The sequence below is a fragment of the Carassius carassius genome, chromosome 40 (genome assembly GCF_963082965.1).
Source record: "Carassius carassius chromosome 40, fCarCar2.1, whole genome shotgun sequence".
Taxonomy (NCBI): Eukaryota; Metazoa; Chordata; class Actinopteri; order Cypriniformes; family Cyprinidae; genus Carassius; species Carassius carassius.
In genome coordinates, this window is record NC_081794.1 from 5,007,053 (window position 1) to 5,031,798 (window position 24,746).

The 24,746-nt window shown below is 35.5% G+C and overlaps 1 protein-coding gene across 4 annotated transcripts in view; it reads right to left on the reverse strand.

Annotated features, from left to right (window-relative positions):
- Nucleotides 1-24,746, reverse strand: part of LOC132122007 (protocadherin-15-like) — a 252,976-nt gene that overhangs the window by 36,013 nt on the left and 192,217 nt on the right. For all 4 annotated transcript variants that reach the window (XM_059531804.1, XM_059531803.1, XM_059531802.1 and 1 more), the window contains exons 24-26: nucleotides 8,185-8,294; nucleotides 5,052-5,192; nucleotides 2,422-2,549 (exon numbers count right to left, since the gene is read on the reverse strand). In XM_059531804.1, coding sequence (XP_059387787.1) covers nucleotides 2,422-2,549; nucleotides 5,052-5,192; nucleotides 8,185-8,294 — 379 coding nt within the window. The remainder of the gene's footprint in view (nucleotides 1-2,421; nucleotides 2,550-5,051; nucleotides 5,193-8,184; nucleotides 8,295-24,746) is intronic.

The following is a 24,746-nucleotide window of genomic DNA, read 5'->3' on the forward strand; positions in this document are numbered from 1 at the left end:
CCACTACAGTAAACATATTTTAACCATGTGTAAACAAGAATATAACCTATTAAGTTGAAATTAAGGCATACTGAATGTTAAAATGCATTTCAAATATAAAGTAGATATTATTACCCATTGTACTCAATAGTAATTAAATAAATTTCATAATCTAAAAGTTAAATTTATCGATATCGACGATACTGGCCATTAAAAATATCGGTATCGTATCGAAAACAAAATATGTGGTATCGTCCATCCCTACTATCAATAAGCAGACCTGCCAACCTATACGCATTTTGCGTAGCGGATACGCATTTTCACTTCAAAGTACGCTGGTACGATTTGTCACTCGAAACTACGCAAAAACGCTCGATCCCCCTTCCACTCCCGCCGTTTGACTGATGAACAGTAGGCTACAGTAATTGTAAATAATAATTAGAAATAATTTTTGACTTATGGCTGAAGTTAAGTTTCTCCAGCTCTCCCCAGGTTGGCAAAAGCATTTCAAAATGCGTCAGATTGATGCTTTAAAATATGGACTATTAAAATTTTTCTTCCGGGGAGCATACCCCCGGATCCCCCTAGACGGGTAATATCCTTCTCACCTTTTTCACCCCTGACACGTTTTCATGCCTAACATAAGTCCATGGAAATTTTATGGAAAAAATTGCAGATCACTGAAATATTTCTTTTTCGTAAAGCTCTCCTGAGTTAGCAACAGTAACCAAATTAGTATTACTGATTCTGTACTGGCATTTCATTGCTTGCATTTTTAGCATTAACTTTATAATATACTGCTACTTTTGAAATCCCTAGCACTCCCGTACACAAGGGGGAAACAAGGTTTCCGTCAAATCTGTGCCATTAAACTGGATTACCAGTTATTTACATTAGGTAGTTTAATTTAATTTTATTTATTTTTTTACTTTTACTATGCCATGACAGGAGTTGACCTGATGAACACATTTATTTATTTACTATTTTTTACAAATATCTGCTATAGTGCTACACTTCAGTACTGAGAATGAAAACGGTGTATTATAAATCACTATAAATGGACAAGGCTTTTACACTTGTCGCGTTCGTCGTTGTACTATTCTTTGAAACCACAGGGGGAGATGTGGAGTATTTGTCCTGTAAAACCATCGGGAATCACTGGTGAGAACAAATAATTTGCCTGTACAAGTCTTGTGATGAATGAGTTGAATTAATAATTTCTTTCTGTACAAACCCTATGCATTGTTTTTCCATCAAAAACCACCTGATTGAGTTTGAACTTCACATCAAACTGCTTCTGTTTCACACAAATGCCGGCACAGATGTGCATTTTCAGCTATCTGCCCAGAAAGTAAAAAAGAAAATGGCGTGCACACTGCCACGCGAAATGAGTTTGCGCACACTCAAAGCGAACTTCCGTCAACACCGCGATGACGTCATATTTTCCAAGCGAACTTGTGGACGCGTCGAGTATAAATGAGCCTTCAGAGACCACAGAAAGACAAAGTCATTGTTAGGCAGAAAAGTACTAGTTAAGACAAAGAAAATAAAGATAGAGGCACAGCATCTCGTAAGGGACAGTCTATGCTCTAAGAGAAAGCCTGGCTGATTTATGAGGATTTTTTCCAGAGTATGCGGTGCCCTTGTCTGTGCTTTTGACTGTTGTGTTGAGATCTGTATCAGCGGGCCACCGCAGTCATGACATTTTACAAGCTGTCTCCAGATGATCCAATCTTTTAGACCCCAGCTGGGCACACTTAAGCTACCAAATGAAGACTAGCATTTTGATCAACCAGAGAACAACACCTCACATGGACTTAGGAACCGACTGACTTCAACCACCAGCACAGGGGAAAACTAGCATAACACATCCTTTTTTCAATAATGAATTCCTATCGTTTTTCCATTCAAGTCACTTAAAAATCAATCTGATTCCGACCAGTTCACCACTAAATCATTCAGGCCAATGTGGGAATCGCTTTGAATAATAATAATAATAATAAAAAAATAAATTTTGCAAACAAGTTTTTTCTGTATGCAAGAGCAATAGAAAACCACTGAAATTTCAGAAAAATTTATATTCACCAAAGACATGCCCATGACTTTTACAATTTGATTAATATCCATGACTTTCCAGGCCAGGAAAACACACTTTTAAAACTCTTCCATGACCGTGAAAATGGTTGATTTTCTCCTGCTGAAGAACTGAATTATTATTCAGCGCTCTGCAGCTTTGTTCTCGGAATTGCTTCCACTGGTGCTGGACTGACATTTTATCATGTGTAGGAACCAGTCAATTAAATTACAATTTGCTTTTTATCCTGTTCCTGACATTCTGATGCATACACATCACTTAGTGAACAAATCCTTGGCTTATCAATGGGAGTGCTATCTGAAGCCTCGTGGACAGAGTTTACAATCCTGCGGGAGAAGACACTTTACCTGGACCTGTAAAACAGAGGTGAAGGTCTTGGCATCCTCTGGAACCCCACCGAGGTAAAAGGGCTTAGTGAACTCAGGAGGATGGTCATTCTCATCATGCACATCGATGAAGACCTTTGCTGTGTTGCCTGAAATTTAAAAAAAAAATACAAATAAATCAAATAAAAATCACAAAATAAAAAATGATGATCAAATGAAGTGAGGACATATAAGGCACATCCTATAGCATGTTATAGCATGGCTCTGGTTTGTATATAGCTTTTGTAATAATAATAATAATAATAATAATGAGTGAACATTTTTTGTGATTTTTTTTGTTTTTTGTAAATTTTATAAACAAGATCAGTGGAAAAGATAGATCTTTTCTGCTGTACTGAAACACATCAGAGTCAAAACAATTATCGACAATGAAAGATAGGATGGAGGCAGATGTGAATGGGAGCTTGCAGTCAATTGTAAGATTAGCAGAGCTGAATTGGATTAAATGATTGGAGAATGACACTGTTTCATCACAAGATGTCATTTTTGATTAAAAATTACAAGTTTATTTTTACATTTATTAGTATCATTATTATCATTATCATTTCAATGCATTGTTTACAGTAAGATCCATCATACGCATTTAGAAAATAGGGTGACCATCTTATGCCGACTTTAAGCTTGACAAATGCAGTTTTTAAATGTCTTAATTAAAACATAGCTTTTAACTACAATGAAGTAAATGTCAATTCAACAAATGTGAAAAATTATATTTTTGTATAATTTCTCATTTCAGAGATAATAAAACTAGCATTAAAAGTTTTAACTATTCATATGTTTAAAAATGACAAATATTCATGCCAGTTCTCAAAACATGCCTCGAAGCTATTACAATCAAATTCAGGAGATCGTCAAAACTCTGCTCTTCACACTCAGTTTTGCACATCTAAGCTGCTGAAGTACATTTCTATATGGAGCACAGCATTTCTTCATCAAGTCCTTCAAGACTATAATCTGTCACTTCTCAAAGTAAAAGGCAGAGTCATATTTTGTGGGGGTATGAGAGCAACAACACAATTTATCATCTGACAGACTTCAGCGCTCATGCCAAGGGGTTTCCATAACCTTCTTCTCATTTATGCACAGTCACTCCGAGTGGAGCACTGAAGCATCACAGCGCAGAGCAGAAACCACTAGAAACGTTGACCACTGGACAGCAATGAATCCAACAACAATGAATAAAAATAGGAAATTAACCACCTGAAAAGTATTTTAAATAATATATTGACTTTTTGTAATGCTTTTGTCTGCTACTACAATGTAAAGTCTTTAAATTCTCTTCATTTGATCTATGAAAACATTATTATTAATTAGATTAATTAACCTGCATATGATGCAATTAATTTAATGACAGTTTTAAAACAATTCACAACCCTCATATATGTATGACTACTCTATCTAGATATTCATGAGACTCATGATGTCTTATTTAAAACAAGGACCTGGCAGCTCTTGCAAGCACACTGACAAGATATAATTAATTAAAACTTGCATTAAACAATCAATTAAATCCACTAAGCTGACAGACTGACTGGACGCAACTAATCTTTTGATTTTATCACCAGGTTTGCGTACTTGGAATATTAAATGAGAAAAAAGAAATCAATATCCATAGCTGTCTAATCTGGTTAATCATGAATTGCTTTTCTCAAATAACGATTTTCCATAATCAACTCCACGTGGAAAAGATGGACAAGCAGCCGCCCATCCCCCATGTTAACAGAACATGAGATGACAGGAAGTCATTTACTTGTATTTTTATTACACTGAGATGGCATGCTGGAAAGGAGGTGTTTTATTCACTCCAAAATAAAAAGCAAAAACACTCTGAACAAGCTTTTAAGCCACACAACGTGTCCCAGGGTCAAACGCAGATCCATAAGAAATATTCTTTATGTTGGATAATTTGACTGATGTGTTCAGAAATGTGTTTTAAAATTCCTTTTAACGCATTTGATGATCAAATCTGTTCTGAATATGAGTTTATTTATCATTTTAGAGTAAAAAGGTAAAAGCCAGTTCACACCAAGAACAATAAATGTAAGGATAACTGTATTTATATTAGTTTCCACACCAACAGATAATACAATTATGTTTATAAGCATGAGCTGCAGTTTTAATTACCTCTTTTATAGATCAGTGGTCAGAACCCTTTTTTATGCTTTGTTCCCCCGATGTTTTCCTCTTTTTTATCTTCCATTTCTCTCTATCTATAATCAATCTGCTATTATCCATCCTATGCAGTCAAATTGAGTGCTCTCTTCTCTCTATCATAACAAGACACGCCCCTTAATACTGATTGGCCACAGGTGTGTTTTGGGACACGGACCGACACTGTGGTCAAAAGCGTTTTCCAAAAATTGCTTAGTGCATCTTTAAATGCTTGTACTGTTTGGCTGTCAATGTTTAATCATTCATTAGCTGAAAAAAAATAATTCTGACAGTGATTCCATGGATATTGTTGCTCTCTTTCGCTAACGTTATAGTTGTAGTGTTAACTTCTCATAGAGATTCATAGTTATCCATGGTATGAATGGGCATTGAGATTCATAGTTATCCATGGTATGAATGGGCATTAAAAGTATTCTCACTTTTGGATGGGGCTCGTAGGTTGGATGACACCACCCTCATGGAGTCGGCTTCCACACGGAGGACGTAACTGCTGTTACTCTCGTAGTCCAGTGGCTTGGCAGTGCTAATAACTCCAGTAATGTTGTTCACAATGAATTTCCCTGTGGCAACAGGAGAAAGACAGCAGGTTTGTTTAATTGTTGTTTTACAACAGCTTCACACTGAGACACACACACAGTCAGAATTATGCATTTGCAACCTTATATATTTATTATAGAGTGCAAGACTTGAGTGTCCGGAAATTTCCCCCCAGAAATAAAATCTAATTATTTGTGGAAAATGTGCATGCTAGCATACTTTAAAAAAAAGAGTACCTATTGCAGAAATAATATACTTTAAAATAACATAGACCTTACTTAAGTATAAATTGAATGATTTTGGATGCTTAATCGCATGCTATTAATAATTAATTTACAATGTGTTGTAGTTTAAATTTGTCAAAGTGCAATTTGTAGTATTAAATACTTAAAGAGTGCTTTTTGACCCACTTAAGAGGACTTAAGTACATCTCTATGTAAATTTATAACTACTTTTGTTTTTGAAATACAGAAAAAAAGTGACAAATGCTGACAAGCATTTATAATAAACTAAAATATACTTTTGTATATTATAAATTACACTTTAAAAATGAAGTCACAATTTAGGATATTTAAAACATATTAACTTCTGTCATGAAGCTCTAGATGGCACAAGCTGATGGGTCGTTGACTCAAGCTGATGATATTCCCAGCATTAAACTGCTTGACACATGCTGAATGGTTCATGTTGCATATGCAGCCAATGAGCTTACTGCTTTACATTTAGAAGGCTGGATAGCATTCACTAGAGAATTTCGCAGCACGCTTTCAGAGTTCCTCCGAAACCCTCCACCTTCCCCAGCTCCACCTCTATAGATCTGCTACGGGTTATTTTATATGCTATTCGTGCAGCAGCATTTATGTTTTAAGTACTGACATCACCATACTGGCGTATGTATTTGCAGTAGCTAGTTCCTGTACTTAGAATTATACAATAATCTAAAAGAACAGCAATAGCCTACAGCAGCAGCAGATCTATTTCATCAAGAACAAAATACATTAACATTTTCATATCCTTTACCATGGTAAAATATTCAGACAATTGTAAACCAAATGCAACAAAACCCTACAGTTAAAAGTACTCCAGTATGTTAGCCATATATGTTAACTTTTTTAAAGCACAACAAAAGATGTAGTTTTTTATGTACTTTTACTTTGATATTTTTACAAAGTAAACTTTTTTTAAAGTATACATACGTGTTTTAAAGGAATACTCCACGCTAAAATGAAAATTTTGTCATTAATCACTTACCCCATGTCTTTCCAAACCTGAAAATCTCCGTTCATCTTCAGAACACAATTTAAGATATTTTGGATGAAAACCTGGAGGCTTGAGATTGTCCCATAGACTGCCAAGTAAATAACAGTGTCAAGGTCCATAAAAGGTATGAAAAGTCATCGTCAGAATACTCCATCTGCCATCAGACATACAATCTGCTTTATATGAAGTGACAGGAACACTTTTTGTGAGCAAAGAAAACAAAATGAATGACTTTATTCAATAATTCCTTTTTTCAACAGTCTCCTCTGTGTCACTCCATATCACCGTGCTGCGTATGCTCTTCTGTGTCATTCATACCACAAGGGTGCACTTGTTTTATTTCAAATCAAAGCCAAATACACGTAGAAACAGCGCATCCTTGTGGTGCGGAGGACACAGAAGAGCAAAGTGTGGAATAGAGGAATTACTGAATAAAGTTATTTTTTATGACTTTTCATATACGTTTTTTGGACCTTGACACTGTTATTTACTTGGCAGTCTATGGGACAATCTCAAGCCTCCAGGTTTTCATCCAAAATATCTTACATTGTGTTCCAAAGACGAACAGAGCTTTTAAGGGTTTGGAACAAAATGGGGGTAAGTGATTAATGACAAAATTTTCATTTTGGGGTGGAGAAACCCTTTAAGAAACACATAGTGTCATTGAAGTGTACTTTAAATGGTCCTATATTTAATTTATTTATTACCTGCAAACACACATTCAGAAGTACACATTTAGTACAGTTAAGCACACTTCTCTTTCACAAGGGATGAAATGAAGGACCCTTCATTTTAAAAGCATTCTCTAGATTTTATTCACTGGATTATCCAAAATAGGGATTAACATATGCTACTTTACTATAAAATATATTTCCCTATTGCCTTTACAGGGGTCAAACAACTACATTGTCAACTGTACCTTTGCCATAATATGACATAACTCAATCAGGAATTCTTGGCCTGGCTAAGTCTAAGTCTTACAACTCATCCTCTCCCCGCTTCCATGTAGTGTATTGGTAATGCACTTAGCTATATTGGGATTTCAGGTCCAGAGTGCACTACCCACCTCTTGAGTCTCATTAACATTCATAAAGGATTAGCTCTGATCATGGGTGATGTCATCGCATTAAACGCCTTGGATCCAGGCGGTTTGAAGAGTGGAATGATTACCTTATTCTTCCTGGCTTTTTCTAGTTTGCGCTAATGAAAACAGCCCTTTGATTACCTATCTACGCTTCTTGATTCCACTTAATGAGAATGTACCGAAACGATTTCCTCATCGCTTTAATCCAGCGCCAGATGTTTTCAAATGTGATTTCGGCTGAACACATTCTGAACAGAGAGGATTTAATCACACACACCTCCCTCTTCCTGCTCTCTCTTGCTCTCAGATGACACACGGCAACAGGATGTGAGCTCCTTCAAACGAAACATTCTCTCTCACTGAGCTTTTGATAACTTGCAGCAGACAGCCACCTAAGAAACACCATCTAGGAGTCTGCGGGCTGTCATTATCTAGAGCTTGATGTCTTACAAACTATAATTTATTACAATACAATAATATCCAGCTCATAAAAGGCCAGAGTGACATTTCCCGCAATCTTGTTTTTTTTTGAGGAGGGAATAAACCAGTCTGGTTGAACTATTCTCTTGTATGTATGAGAACTGCAAGTGATGGTTTAATTGTATGCACTTTCTGCATTATTTTAGCACCTTTATTCTCTAAAAAAAAATATGAATCCAGTTAGCACTCACCGCCCTCATTTCCATCGATGATGGAGTAGACGATTGTCTGGTTTATGGCTGCCGCCAAGATGACACCTGCTACCGTTCCCACAGGGGCATTTTCACTGACCGGAGAGAACCTGCACATACAAAGTGCACTGCGTTAATGATGAATCACAAATCATTCACAATAAAACAGTGATTCTGGTGGGTCATGCCACCATGTTTACTGGGAATGTAAAAGTAAAATAGACCAAAAGTAACTCTAAACTATTTTAAATTTCAATAATATTGTACATATTACTGTTTTTACTGTATTTTTTATCAAATAAATGCAGCCTTGGTAAGCATAAAAATACTTTTCGTAAAATACATTTCAAAAACATAAAAAATCTTAATCTCAAACTTGTACCTATTAAAAGTTTACTAATGAATTATGTAAAGAAACAAAGAACAATACATAAATAAATAAACAGACATAAATATTTCTGTATAAACTGTATACGAATTAATTTTTGTTTATTATTATTATTATTATTTTTTTTTGGCATTGACCTTGGCATTGCTAACTCTTTCCATTCTGAGCTACAGGCAATGTTTAAAAATACAGTACAAAAGCCTGAGGGTAAGAAAGGTTGGAAATGGGCATTCAAAACCATGCATGACAAGAACCGCTGAAACTGCAAAACTGCATATAAATGAATTGACTTACAAACTAAATACTGCTAAAAAAAATTTGCTGCTTGATATAAATGCACAATAGGCTATTCAGCACTATCAAACGGAATTAAATACACATATAGGTCTGACAGAAAATCAATGGACAGACAGCATGATTATTTCACATTCTGAAATCAGCCCGTCAGCTTTCCGTTTCATTTTATAAAACAAACTCAATTAATTTGAGCTGTTAAGGATTCCAGTTAATAATTACCAAGAAAAAATTCACAGGAATTTAATCAATCAAGAAGTTAACTGGATCACAGTGTTAATTTGGCTCCTACACAGCTGCTAAACTAAGCAGAATAAAGAGTGCTAATGGAAAGCGAGCGTGGGAGTGAACAGATCTTTACCTTAGACAAACCCAACAGAAGAACTGATCCATACCTAAACATATGTTCGAAATCAGCTGTCGCTTTCCAAGCACAATATACAACATTGCACTTCAAATCCTATTTTGGAACCAGCGGGTAAGAAAAGCATGATTTGGACTATTGACAAATAATCATTTTGAAAGATGTGGCTTTCAGATGTCAATGTGGCTTTCAGAGACAGTGTGACACTTTGTCCTTCTGGTATTAACATTCACTTCATGCAATTTTAGCACAAATGGGCAGTGCTAGTTTGTGGTATTTGGCAATAAAATATTTGGTTCAAGCACCAGAGGTAAAAACCATCACAGTGATTAGTTCAGTTAACCTGCACTACAATATGTATTATTAAATCAAGACAATGATCAACCTGGCAAAAAGTTGTAACTCATGTCTATTCCAAAAGGTGAACAAGCAAACAAACAACAAAAACAACAACAACAACAATAGTTCCTGGCCATGGAATATTTACTGTACATTTTAATACCTTACAAGTCCACAAAGTAATGATCAAACAAAGTGAAAAAAATTAACTTTTCAGATTTTTAATCCATCCACATAATGGGCCTCAACTAATGCACATTATATTAGGATTCAACACATGCACATTATAGTAGACTTCAACCTATGCATGCTATTGTAGACTTCTGCACTTACACATCACTGATGACTGTCACACAGTAACATACAAAAAATATAATTAAAAATAGAAAACAAGCTATTTTAAATGGAATAGATATTTCTCATTTTTACTGTATCACATGAATGCAGCCTTGTTGAACTCAATGTAAATGTTTGTTTTTTAAATAGCTTATTAAAGCAACTAAAGTTAACCAGCCAAAGGCAGCGAGGGTTTTTAAATTCTTTTCAAGTCAATATTGTTGTTAATATTCCTTAATTACCAATCGTGTATGTGTGGAATCTGAAAGGCCTCTGATGAATGTAATTAGTAAATTCCTGTCTGCCTTTTGTTTTAAACCAATATTAGTTATTAGAGAGGCATACATTCGATTTTGTACGTTATTAGCTCCAGAAAGCCGCATGTTGATGAATAATTGAGGAATGATGAGTTATAACAGTTATAGCCTACACTTTTGTCAATTGTACCTGCCTATAGTGAGAAAATTGTGCAGTGTATAACTGAACTGGAATAATTTACCTGGGTCACAGGAAGAAGAAGACAATATTATTTCAGTATTTCTATTTCAAAATTTAATGTATAATTCATTGTGTTTCTTGACAATTGCTTGTAATTAATTTTGACATTTAGTTACAAGTTACAGTTACAAGAGTAAATTGTTTCTCCACAATATTTTTTCATAGTATCTCTGCATGTTATGGACCATGTGTTCCGCTCGCATTGGAAACTTAAAATTATGTTGAGTTATTTAGTCTTAACCCTCTGGAGTCGACCAACACTTTCAGCTTTGATCGTACAGATAAGAGCAATACATCAATCGAATATGGTAAGGGTCTACTTTTTTTGCATACAGACATAATGACAACAAAACTTTGTCCATTTACAAAATAAAGATAACAAACAAGGTGTGCTGTCTGCAGCCTTTGTTTGCGCTGATCTTCATTTATAAATGCGTCATTAAAACGAACTGTAACTCAGTGATTACAAAGAGACATATATCTATATAAAGCTTGACATGTCTGCTTTTAAACTATATATATATATATATATATATATATATATATATATATATATAAAATATTCGGTGATAAAGTAATCCATATGAAAACAAGGCAATGTCCTGTCTTTCGCGTCTATCTTCATTATATCTAATGTGACCACGCCCACGTGCTGAACGTGCTATTGATATTATAATAGACAATGTGAAGCTTGCGGTGTGTAAACGGCCACATGACAGCAAACAAAGCAGTGAGACTGTTCAAAGTTTTTTATTTTTATTTTACAGGCCGCTTCGTGCTGAGAGGAATAATACCGGTACATAATTCACCCCAAGAAGACGTGCTGAGAAGAATAAGATTTTGGATTACCTCAGAAAAAAATTAAGCAACTTGATCCAACAGAGATCATAAACATAAATCTTTATTATTATTATTATAATTATTATTATTATTGATATTACAATAGACAGTGTGAAGCGTGCAGCATTTAAACACCCATACCACAGCAAACAAAGCAGTGAGACTGTTCAGGTTTTTAAATGTTACAATTTGCTTCGCGCTGAGAGGAATATGACAGAATTCACCTCACAAAAGACTCGCTGTGAAGAATGAAGAAAAAAGAATGAAGCGGCTTGATCCAGCAGAGATCATAAACATGAGTATGTCTTTATTTTATTAATCTATAACTTGTAACGTAACACATTTTACTAGCTAGACTTTTTCCAAACTATAATTCCTGATTAAATGTATAATCAAGTGGAACAATATGAAGTTGCATTCGCATTTAGCTAAATGTTACACTATGCCATTGTTTTTTTTATTTATTTTTAATTTTATTTTTTTATGTTCTATAACATAGACAGCAATACGAAATAAAAGAAATACGAGTTATAATGTTGCTAAGTCTAATGTCAGTAGGAATGATTATACAAAACTTTACTGCGATAGGCTATTTTTCCGTTCATGAATATAGCTATATATGTTTATAAAAAATGTTGGATTGTATAGGGCTACATACAAAGCATGCTTGTGTTTATGAATGTAACTAAACTTCTGTTCATTAATATCTGCTCAGGTGTAAATATTTTGAAAGTGTTATACCCTGTTGTTTTTTGTGATCATCTGAGGTATAAATGTATCAAGTAAGCTGTAAATATCACTGATAATAAATGTGTTATGTGGTAATTGTTTTTTTTTTTCTTCTATAAATTACTACTTATAGGAAATAAATTATCAGTGGCCTTTACAATAATGTTAACAAACGATGCTGTTCTTCTGAACTTTCTATTCATCAAAAAAAAGGAAAATTATTCTCAGGTCTATTCAAAATTAACCCTTTGGAGTCGATTCACACGTATATGCGTGATGAAGCATTTTCTCCTGATAACCCCGAAAAGAATTTAATTACACTTTCATTTTTTTTTTTTCACTTTCAGTTTTGATCGTACAGATAAGCGCAATATATTAATCGAATCTGTAAAGGGTCTACATTTATTTCTATACAGACATAATAACAACAAAACTTTGTGCACTTATAAAATAAAGATAACATACAAGGTGTGCTGTCTGCAGCCTTGGTCTGCGGTGATCTTCATTTAGAAACACGTCATTAAAATTAACTGTAACTCAGTGAATACTCAACGAAGAGACAAGAGAGATGCGCTACCGAAAACAAATATTCTGTGATAAAGTAATCCATATGAAAACAACGCAATGTCCTGTCTTTCACGTCTCCTTTCATTATCTCTAATGCAACCACGCCCACGCGCTGAATGCACTTTTGAGATTATAACGTTTGACTTGAAGCTTGCGGCTTGTAAACGCCCATACAACAGAAAACAAAGCAGCAAGACTATTCTAGAAGTTTTTTTTATTTTACTGTTTGCTTCATGCTGAGAGGAATAAGACATAATTCACCCCAAGAAGATGTGGATTACCTCAGGATTTGAGTTTTGGATTTCCTCAGAAAAAAAGAATGAAGCACTTTATTCACCAGAAATCATAAACATGAGTAAGTATCTTTTTATTTATTGATATACTTGTATTAGGTTTCACATAATGTGTAAACATTTTACTAGTTAGACTTTTTCCAAACTATAATTTCTGACTAAATGTATGATCAAGTGAAACATTATGAAGTTTCAATAACAATATACCATTCAAAAGCTTGATGTAAATAATAGAAATTTAACAAATAAATGTAACTGTAACAAATATAACAAACAATGCTGTTCTTTCAATTTATTAAAAAAAAAACCTGAAAAAAAATATTATCAGCTCTTTTCCACATTAATAATAATAACAATTTTATTTAATTTTATTTTTTTGTAGAAAATCATTGTGTGACTGGAGCAATGATGCAAAAAATTCAGCTTTGAAAGTCAGCTTTGATTGTTCCTAATAAATTGTTTAACTGCACTTGTACGTGAATCTTGAGTTATTTTGTGGCATAATTGAATATATTCTAAATGAACTACAAGCATAAAAATATATTAACTTATTTTGTCCTTAAAGTCTTTCTTGTAACTCTTCCCTCTCAGTCACACACCTGACTGAAAGGCTCATTATGCAGCTCTTTTATCAATAAACGCTTAATTCATAGCCGTATGCAACAATTACATATATAAATTGTCAAAACTGTATAATTATGACATTAGATATTTACATTTTCATGTAACAGCCAGTATTTGTATCTGTATTTGTGTCTGTAACAATCACAACATTTTTATCTGCATTCGAATACAACGTTGTTAAGACCTTTATGGCTATCTTAAGTAGAAATGTATCCGTATCGAAGCTGATTATTAGCCAGCTCTCGAGAGAGAACTGGTTTTGTTTTTGAGAGACTGAATCACAACGCAGCTGTTTGATTGGTGAGCATGCATTATGGTTAATGCATGCTCGACTAGTCAATTGTTTCCAACAGTGCCGACTTGTGGTTGAAGTGGTCGATCACTATATATATATATATATATATATATATATATATACAGGGGCGGATCTAGAAAAATATTGATGGGGTGGCGAGAAGGGGGCAGGAATTTTTGAGGGGTGATTGAGGGGTCATTTTCATTTGTGGGTACTATTACTTTAACAATTGACAGTAGAGAGACAAACTGAACCTGAACCTTGTTTTTCAAAATCAAGAGAATATACAGAGTGAGCTGAAAAGCTTCAAGTCAGAACAAGCGTTTTCTCCTATCGAATCCAACAACATGGACAAAACACCCCCAAGGACACTTTGTATACAAAAGCTAATAATCATGTCAAAGCTATTAAATGTTTTTTTTTTTTTATTTGTACATTGTGATGCTCATGGTCGGCTTGGTGATGAGGCAACCTTTATCCTGGTTTTGCAGAACTTGAGAGTTTGCTGTACACAAGCTTAAAGGGTGATTTGTCTTCCCTGGGCTGCGGCGTGGAAGATACACGGCTTTTGTTATTCATAAAGATGACAGAATACCTTCCATATAATCCCTGAATATGCACATCAACATGTTCTTCCTGTATGGTGTCACCCTATTGCTCGGTGCACGGTTTGCTGTGCTTGCAGATAATAGAGAAAAGAAAAAGAAAAAACACTCTTGTATGCTCTCTGTTCTGACTGCACTCTAATGGTCACTCCACACAAGCACATTCTCAAGTGTTTGACACTAATGAGGTCCACTGAGCCGGCAAATGCATCGCCGCTACCCCCATTCCAATGTCATTATTTAATCCGACCACTTTTTGCAACCAGGACTCTGCCCGTGGCGTTCAGTCAGGACTGAACTGTGTTTAATCCAAAAAAACTGAGGATGGACCACCGGGCAGCTTCTAACTACTTTTCCGTTTGTTTTTTTGTTAACTTTTCTGTTTGTTAGATTAAAATGTAATATCAAAATAGCAGATCAAAACCTTTCGCCTCTTCTCATGTAGGCATAATGATTGTGGTACTTATAAATCACAAACTTTTTCAAGTAGATTTGCTGTTTTACTTTGATGATCTGAGACGTTCCCAAACGGTCAAAGTTCAATCCCTGTATCATTTTCTTTGATCTTAGTCTTTATAAAATGAGAACAAACCACAGGCCTCAAAAAGCAACACATAAAAGCTATCAATAATCCTGCTGTTTAATAAAACATGACACTTATTATTCAGAGTATCTACATCAATCTGCCAAATACAATTTCATTTTAAGGTAAACAGTTCTTTATGAATCAAAGCCATCCATCTTCCAATGAATTTTTAAGCACAGGAGCTGTGGCAACACAAATGGATCTGAATTTAATTTCATGACATTTTAGAATATATATACTTATCTGAATAGAACTACCCTTGTTAACACATGACATGGCTATAGTTTTATTCTAAATTCCTCTGGTTTCTTCAGACATTTTTGTTTTGGCCTAAGATAAGAGAACTACTGTATCAGCCTCGGATTATATCAATTTAGAAGGTTAACCAGAACATCCCTAAAGTTGAATAGCTTATACAAACCCAATTGCAAAAAAGTTGGGACACTGTGCAAATTGTGAGTAAAAAGGAATGGAATAATCTTACAAATCTCATAAACTTGTGAGACATTTTTAAATGTCATGCCAAATATTGGCTCATTTTGGATTTCATGAGAGCTACACATTCCAAAAAAGGTGGGACAGATAGCAATAAGAGGCCAGAAAAGTTAAATGTACATATAAGGAACAGCTGGAGGACCAATTTGCAACTTATTAGGTCAATTGGCAACATGATTGGGTATAAAAAGAGCCTCTCAGAGTGGCAGTGTCTCTCAGAAGTCAAGATGGGCAGAGGATCACCAATTCCCCCAATGCTGTGGCGAAAAATAGTGGAGCAATATCAGAAAGGAGTTTCTCAGAGAAAAAGAATTTGAAGTTATCATCATCTACATTGCATGATATCATCCAAAGATTCAGAGAATCTGGAACAGTCTCTGTGCGTAAGGGTCAAAGCCAGAAAACCATACTGGATGCCCGTGATCTTCGGGCCTTTAGATGGCACTGCATCACATAAAGGAATGCTACTGTAATGGAAATCACAATATGGGCTCAGGAATACTTCCAGAAAACATTGTCGGTGAACACAATCCACCGTGCCATTCCCCGTTGCCGGCTAAAACTCTATAGGTCAAAAAAGAAGCCATATCTAAACATGATCCAGAAGCGCAGGCATTTTCTCTGGGCCATGGCTCATTTAAAGCTGTGGCAAAGTGGAAAACTATTCTGTGCTCAGACTAATCAAAATTTGAAGTTATTTATGGAAAAATGGGACACCATATCATCCGGACTAAAGAGGTCCAAGTTGTTATCAGCGCTCAGTTCAGAAGCCTGCATCTCTGAAGGTATGGGGTTGAACAAATGCGTTTGGCATGGGCAGCTTACACATCTGGAAAGGCACCATCAATGCTGAAAGGTATATCCAAGTTCTAGAACAACATATGGTCCCATCTAGATGTTGTCTCTTTCAGGGAAGACCTTGCATTTTCCAACATGACAATGCCAGACCACATACTGAATCAATTACAACATCATGGCTGCGTAGAAGGAGGATCCGGGTACTGAAATGGCCAGCCTGCAGTCCAGATCTTTCAACCAAAGAAAACATTTGGCGCATCATAAAAAGGAAGATGAGACAAAGAAGACCTAAGACAGTTGAGCAACTAGAGGCCTGTATTAGACAAGAATAGGACAACATTCCTATTCCTAAACTTGAGCAACTTGTCTCCTCAGTCCCCAGACGTTTGCAGACTGTTATAAAAAGAAGAGGGGATGCCACACAATGGTAAACATGGCCTTGTCCCAGTTTTTTTAGATGTTGATGCCATGAAATTTAAAATCAACTTATTTTTCCCTTAAAATTATACATTTTCTCAGTTTAAACATTTGATATGTCATCTATGTTGTTTTCTGAATAAAACTTGAAACTTTCACATCATTGCATTCTGTTTTTATTCACAATTTGTACAGTGTCCCAACTTTTTTGGAATCGGGTTTGTACATAATCAAATCTCACAAATCTGTGTCTTTTGAGTGTTGGGTATCAGGGAACATGTACAGTTCTTGGCTAAGAAACAAGGATGTGTTCTTTCATATAATTTTATATCAACATGAAAGACTCCATGAAAGGCTTCTAATCGGTGTCTGTTAGATTTGAAGCTAATATGTATATGCAAATGATCCCCCCAGTCTTTTTTACTCCCCACTAAACATCACTGAACAACATCACCATTACTGTATGCTCTTGCTCCAGGTATCCAGCTCAGCGTGACTCGTCCCCTCTAGATTCCAAAAATCAACACTTAACACTGGACAAAAACAAGCCAGTGTGATGACACTGCAAAACTACCAGCCCCTCTTCAAATGAAAAAGCATTTCCACTGCTTTCAAAAGTTCTGCCTGCAGATTAGCCATTGACCTTTTCAATGTATTTGGGATCAGTGCATTTGGCAACCGTGTGGCATACGGTGCCTGTCCTTTACAAACAAGAGGTAAAGGGCAACTTTCCTTCAGCTGAACTTAGGGTAGGGAGGCTTGCTCATCTTCCTTCATTCAAAAACAACTTTCACTCAGACAGAATACATGAATACTGAGATAACGGCACATTACATGCATAGCCAGTGTATGATAAATGGGTTTGTTTGCTCCTGGATGGGTTTACAAAGGGCAAATCTATCTTCCCCCACTGTTTAGTACTTCACTAAGGAGATCTATACACCCTCAGTGAGGCTAGGTTTGAATTAGGGATGTCAAAAGTGACGACAATTTGGTACAAAGTCGATACAAATGTTAAATATATCACAATAGCAGTGTAGTACTGAGATTCAACAATTTGATACCCACTGATTGACTGACTGGCAGGTTCTTTACAGCACTTATGCTGCTGCAAATGTAAGCCCTTAAATGCATTTCTTTGTCTAAATACCTGTCTTGTCAAGATACCATATTAATGTAAGGGTAGTCAGTAAATGTAATGTACATGAAAAAACGAGAAACTAAAATAAATAAAAAAAGTATAGATGAAACATAAATAGTTTAATTTGGCCCTGCAGCAAAAAAGAAATTTGCTTTTTTAAATCTAAAAAAGGTTTCCAAAAATGATTTTCATAAGTATTTTTTTATTGTTTTGCAGACAACAATAATAGTAATAATACTATTGTATTGTGTTGTATATACATACACATATGACCTTGGCACTTTTTTAATCTAAATACATTAACTCTCCACTTAATATTCAAACATTTTATCTTACATTTGAGGCTATCCATAAGCAACCAAAATTATATTTATATGACAACTTTTATAAACATCTATGCACTAAAACTATGACACACATTCTCATCAAGTTATGCATTTTGAAACATTTTCACATTCTCATTCAATTTATTTTGGAGGGCAGTGTTGCCCCCTTTGCCTTTTCTGAGATAACACCCCTGTTATATTAATATTTCATTTAAAGAGCGTGTTGAATAGCATATTAGTTTTAGCTGTGGTATTAAATTGGTTTTGGGAATCATGAAATTTCACTGGTATTGGTATCGACTACTGAAATTTTAGTATAAGCACAACCTGATAAGGATATCAGGCTCAAGGGTCAATGGAAAAAAACTGACTGCTGAAGACACGAGAGGAGAATGATAATAATGAGGGATGGTGGTTTGAGATGATGTGCAAATTACATAAAAGCCGGTGAAGGCAAAGAGAGATGAATAGCTCCACTTGAAAGCTCGAGCAGCTATAAACTCTCCGCTGGTCTCATTGAAAATGTCGGCCTCATTTACATACAGTTACAGAAGTTTACTAATCACATGCACAAGTGTCCTAAAACAAGATAAGGTTGTATGAGAGATAAATTATTGAAAAAGCTATGAATATTTGATGAGAGGCCCTGGTGAAAGACACAGACAAAAGAAAATGTGGTAAAGCATCTCGGTTTGATTGACCCGTTCTGGGATAAAAGCAACAAAAGCTCATTGAGATGATTAATGGGAAGCAGGCCTCATGGCCGCCTTCTATTCTCTCTCAAACGGGTGACGGACAAACACAGCAAGTGCTCTAAACTAGACTGCAACTGGAAACAAGGGTGCAGGGTAAGCACAAGGAGATGAGATTAGCCAGAACATCTTGAAGGGTTGTATATTAAAGACATGAAATAGCTTCATTTATATGACTTAAAGTGCTGCAAGGTCAAAACTTTTCAGAGTCAATATAAATGCAGCTTTCAGCTGTTTTATGGCCCTAATGGAAGCATTACTTTTAATTAAGGGAGAGTATATACACTGAACAAAATTATAAATGCAACACTTTTGTTTTTGCCCCCATTTTTCATGAGCTGAACTCAAAGATCTAAGACTTTTTCTATGTACACAAAAGGCCTATTTCTTTCAAATACGGTTCACAAATCTGTCTAAATCTGTGTTGGTGAGCACTTCTCCTTTGATGAGATAATCCATCCACCTCACAGGTGTGGCATATCAAGCAGACTATTTTACAGCTTTTAGAGCCCTCAATACATACATACCTACTGACTATAAGTTACAGAATTTGGGGGGGGGGGGACTTCAAATGATGTGTTCTGTGTGTCAGATATTTGTATTTGTATTGTTTCTTAAAGGGGTCATAAAATGACAGTTTTTTTTTATTTTGAACTGTACTCTGTGTTCTCTGAGGTCCACTTATAATGACTTTTACATCAAAACTACATTTACAACCCCCCCTCATCAGAATGCTCTGTTTGAATAGACAAATTGTAGACACCTAAGTAAATGTGATTTAGGTTAAAAACACATAAATACTCAATGCATATCAAACAAAGCAATAATAATCATGTAATAAAAAGTTACTCACACTTGTGTGTTGTGACATGACTGTCAGATTCAATATAGTTTGCACAGCATCAACGTTTAGTTTCAATCATGAAAAACCTCTGTCAATTTGTGCCTTGTTTGTAAACAAATCTGTGGTAAAATGAAGTGAGTTCTTACTGACTTGGTATGGATCTTCATTAAAAATAAAGTCAATTCCCTCTTTCCTAATGTTGAGATCAGAAGGAATGCAATGCAAAGACCATTGCACATTGTCTTGTTGTCTTCAGAGCCACCATTTGGTTTTTGCATTTACTTACGAGTTCGCCTCCCTTGTAAACATTATGTGAGAATTGGTGGGCGGCGCTAAACAGACAGTGATGTCAATCTTCTTCTGTGGAAGCAGTGCTTATCCACACTATTACATCATAGAATAGATCATTCAAAAAGCCGTTGCTTTGGCAGACCTCCTTCAATATAAGCTGTTAATTGTCAATATAATCTGATTATTTTAAGCTATACACAAAGTTTTACATTTTGAATGGTTTTTATAGTACAATGACCTCTTATATGTCAAAAGATGGTTTCTTATTTTATGACCACTTAAAACTGCCCCATTATGCATTTTTTACAATTCCTTATATTATTTTGAGAGTCTCCTACAATAGGATTACATGTATGCAAGGTCAAAAAATGCTTTTGTTTTCTTAAAATATGTTTCTCTAAACTCCTCCTTTCCGTAAGCCTGCTCTGCACTGATTGGGTAGGGTAGGATGTTATTTTATTTTACTCTCTTATTCCGAGGTCACTGTAGCCACCAGATCCAGTCTGTATCCAGATCAGTATCCGATATAGTTGACTTGATTGCAAATGATTGCACAAACACTATTTAAACTGAACTGAGATGACATCACTGCTTTCAGTGATGAACTGCCTTTAACTGTCATTTTGCTTTATTGACACACTGTTTTCCTAATGAATGTTGTTCAGTTGCTTTGACGCAATGTTTTTCGTTTAAAGCGCTATATGAATAAAGGTGACTTGACTTGACTCAATAGATAAAAAAAAAAAATTCTCTATTTTGTTATCACTATATTTATTTATTTATTTATTTATTTTTGCAGATTTTAAAGCAAGACTTTTACCATTAAAGTAATGAAAACTTTTTAAGTTGTTAGTTAGAGTAGGATTTAGCATACCACATCTCGACAACACCTGAAAGAACCGGATTCACCCACGTAAATATAATATCTTCAAAAGCAATTCAAAACGCCCAAGCATCGAAATTAATGTTCTGAGATTATGACAGATAAACCAGCACAAGCACTGGATTTTACCAAATAAAATGTCATTTTGAATAGTTCTAAATGACATGTTTGTAGCTGTGTATGCTAACTACATTGTGACGATGCATACCACAGAATCTAAAAGACCTCTCAGTTACTTTCATTATAAAGTCACCAGCATGCCAGAAGCAGTGAGCTTTACATGTTAATAAGCAGTGCTGTGCTAATGGTGTTGTTGTTTGTCTGACCCTGAGCTGGTGGGATGGCATAAAGGGACCGCCAGTGTCTGCATACTAATCCTGCAGGTGCAGCAGAGACGGGGAGTCCTGCGCTGGCCAAGCGCTTCCATTACCTCCACAAGACTGGAGTTGGAGGCGACAGGAGCATAAGAAAAGAGCTCCACATGTGGCTAATTGGAGTCCCAGTGCAGCAATTCATGGCAGATTACATTTCGGCAATGCAACGCTTTAGCTCACATGAAAGCGATACTCTGTACAGCGACCTGACAGCATAACAGCACTTCAGATCAAGGGACGCAATTGCCAGCCAGCACTCCAAACTAAACTAGTCTCAAAACTTGCTGCTCTCCACCTACGAGCCCAGTGCTTTTGCACTGCAGTGAGGAGCAGGTTATTGTTTGCAAATCTTAAAAAAAAAAAAAAAGATACTCAAAGAGGAACATCAAAATCATTTGTTTCTGTCGACAGAAGAGCTTGGCGGTCTTCTAGTGCTGTCCACATGACTTTACCCACAGAAACTAATCATACTTTGGTTCAGCAGTGGCTCAAGTGCTGCTCGTTCACTGCCAAATGAAGCCAAGTGAAGAGGATCCCAATCTGCACTTCAGCGTCAAATATGATCGAGGAAGAACCGCAGCCACATGATCGTTGGTTTACAGGACCCTGATCTTTTGCAGAGGCCAAGTAAATTCTGCATTTCATAATACATTTCAACTGGAATCACTGTTGAGAGAAGAATTCATCATGCATTTGAACTGAAACTGAATGTTGATTCTAACACTCAGCAGACAGCAACGTGTCATAATTTGTGTCAGGTCTAAACAAATGACACAAAAAAAAGTAATTTTTTTTGTGGTTGTTGAGTATCATATTTGATACATCAGATTTTATGACTCGTATAGTATGATATAGTGAGAATATTTTATTCTGAGGTCCAAACTGAGCCAAATTTTTATATTTATATGGCCATAAAGATGATGAAATTCATAAAATTTAAAAACTGAGATTTTTATATAAAAAAATATAGACTACTTTTAAAAAAAGGATATAAATAGCAGTTTTTTGTCACTTTTCATCTTAATTTTATGATTAAACTATTGTAACTTTTATTGTGGGAGCAAAATGTAATGTAATACAATGCAATTACGATTGAGAGATAAGCAAATAAGCACACAATATGTCTAATTCTCACATTATTTTTCTACAAAATGATGCATGGATAATCAAGTTAACATAAGTTGTTTCAGTTCAGCAAGTGTTCATCTTGAAATATTGCTAACAACATAAAAGTTAAGTAAATTGTATTTTTTATAATTAACATTTTTAGACATTAAAAGGCTTTTTAATTGCTAAAAAAAACAACAACTATCAATCAGATAACAGAAGACAAAGTTTTGGTCTTGTCAATAATTTAGAGGCCTTATAGAAATAATTAATTGGCAAAATAACAGTAAAAATAAAACAGGGTTGCAGATTGACCCAAATGAAACGGTTTCTGTCAGCTTCACAAATGCTTTGAACTTTCACGAATGTGTGATTCACTGATTTGAGCTCAGAATTGAAAGCATGACACTCAGGACAACCAACATCTAATTTAAACATTTGCCAATCAACCTGTAATTATCTATGGCCATTCTGCATCATTGAACCATGCATGCTAATTAAACTCATTTTTTGCGGACCCCTGGGCCTGAAGGGTGCTTTCATGATGTCACATAATTACTTATTATTTCCAACTTCTGTGCTGGAACAACCTGCACTCTTCTGCCATATGTGTCCATGCCACTCAATGTCAATCACAGCTTCTATCATTTAGAGTATTAGCTATAGGTGCATGAAGGACAGACATTTTATTAGTCTCTGGTTTATCTTGTGTAGCTTTGATGTGAAATCATTGTTTCAAGATTCAATCAATAATGGTGATTGAATTGCGGCATTTAAACATTAATGTTTTAAAGCTCTTCTCGTAAAAAAGTGTGAGATGCGTCGCCTCCTACAACCAGTTTTTCTTTAAAGAGCGGTTCATATATGCGGGTCAACAACATGCGTACACACTGCTTCAGTAAAACCGATATATAATGAAATAATATTTTAATTTGAAATAACTTTATAATGTATAATTTGAATATACATTTCTGAATGTTCAGAATCATTACTCCTATCTTTAGAGTCACATGGTCCTTCAGAAATCATTGTAATATGCTAATTTTGTGATTTTTTTTGATCAATTAAAAAAAAACTGTTCTATGCCATTTTTTTGCAACAGTTTATTCTCTAAATTCATGAATATAAAGTTAAAAAGGTTGATTAAATGCATCTCATTTAATTAAATTTTGTATAAGTTTAGTTGTGCATTAAGAAAGTGAATAAAAAAGTAAAATGAATCAGACATCTCTGAAATTCTGTAATTCACACCGGGGGTCACAGCAACATTTGTTTCATAACAGGGGCGGAGTGGCAATCGGGACGATCGGGACTTTTCCTGGTCGGCCGGTCGACCGGCCGGCCGGTTGATGAATTTTCATGATCGGCCCATTATAAATTATTCATAACGGCCGTGAGAGTGGCCGGAGCGGGAGCAGGAGCGCGGCAGCCGGCACTGTATTTCTCAGTCATAGTTACCCCCCTGCACACTCATCTCATCTCCCCCGTCATATTCTTCATACAGAACTTTCATGGTCACAAAAAAACAAACAAAAAAACAGTATTTAATTCATTTGTTTGTTCTTAAATTAACATAGAATGGAGTAAAACCTCCTGGGAATGGGGAATTCGTTTATCAATGAACCGATTGCAGGTCAAGTCTGTTTACAGAAATGTAGGGAGATAATGAGCACCCCCTGCCCCCTCGTTTAATGGCATGACCCAAAAATGGCAGACGCCAGACTAGAGAGAGAGAGAAAGCGCGCAAATTCTAGAAAAAAAAATTGACAGTCAGGAAGGATTAGCGTGGTTGCATAACATTTAACGATACCCCCATGGAAGGCAAGAAGAACCGCGTCATAGCTCATTATTACCATAAAGTTGAGCCACTTTCAACTCTCGGATTGACGCTCTGGTCACTCAAAACGCAACGTCAAGGAATTTGACGCTCCTTGCAGCTGAGAGAAGCCAGCTTCCATTGAAAATGAATGACTTCCGGTAACTTTGGAAGCTCAAGTCAGCGGCGGTGTGAACGCCTCTCACGTGGCGTTGTCAAGGTAGCAATTTCCCTGGATCTAAACAAATCAGTCTAACCATAGACCACGTGACCAGTAGCGGTTGCTTTCTTAATATATTTAAAATAATTTTGCAAGGGTTATGACGTTAGTAGTATATATATTTTTTAGCAATTTTTTTTTGACCACCGAGGGCCGGTGGTTTACGAAATTTCCCGGTAAATTTTTTGGTCCCACTCCGCCCCTGTTTCATAAGAATATTCTAATTCTAATTGTCTAATTAACTTTTTATGCCATAATTTCACTATTATTTAGCCATTATCAAATATTTGTTTTCATGCAGTGAAGGGAATCAATGCGTTTTTGTAGGAGAAATATCCAT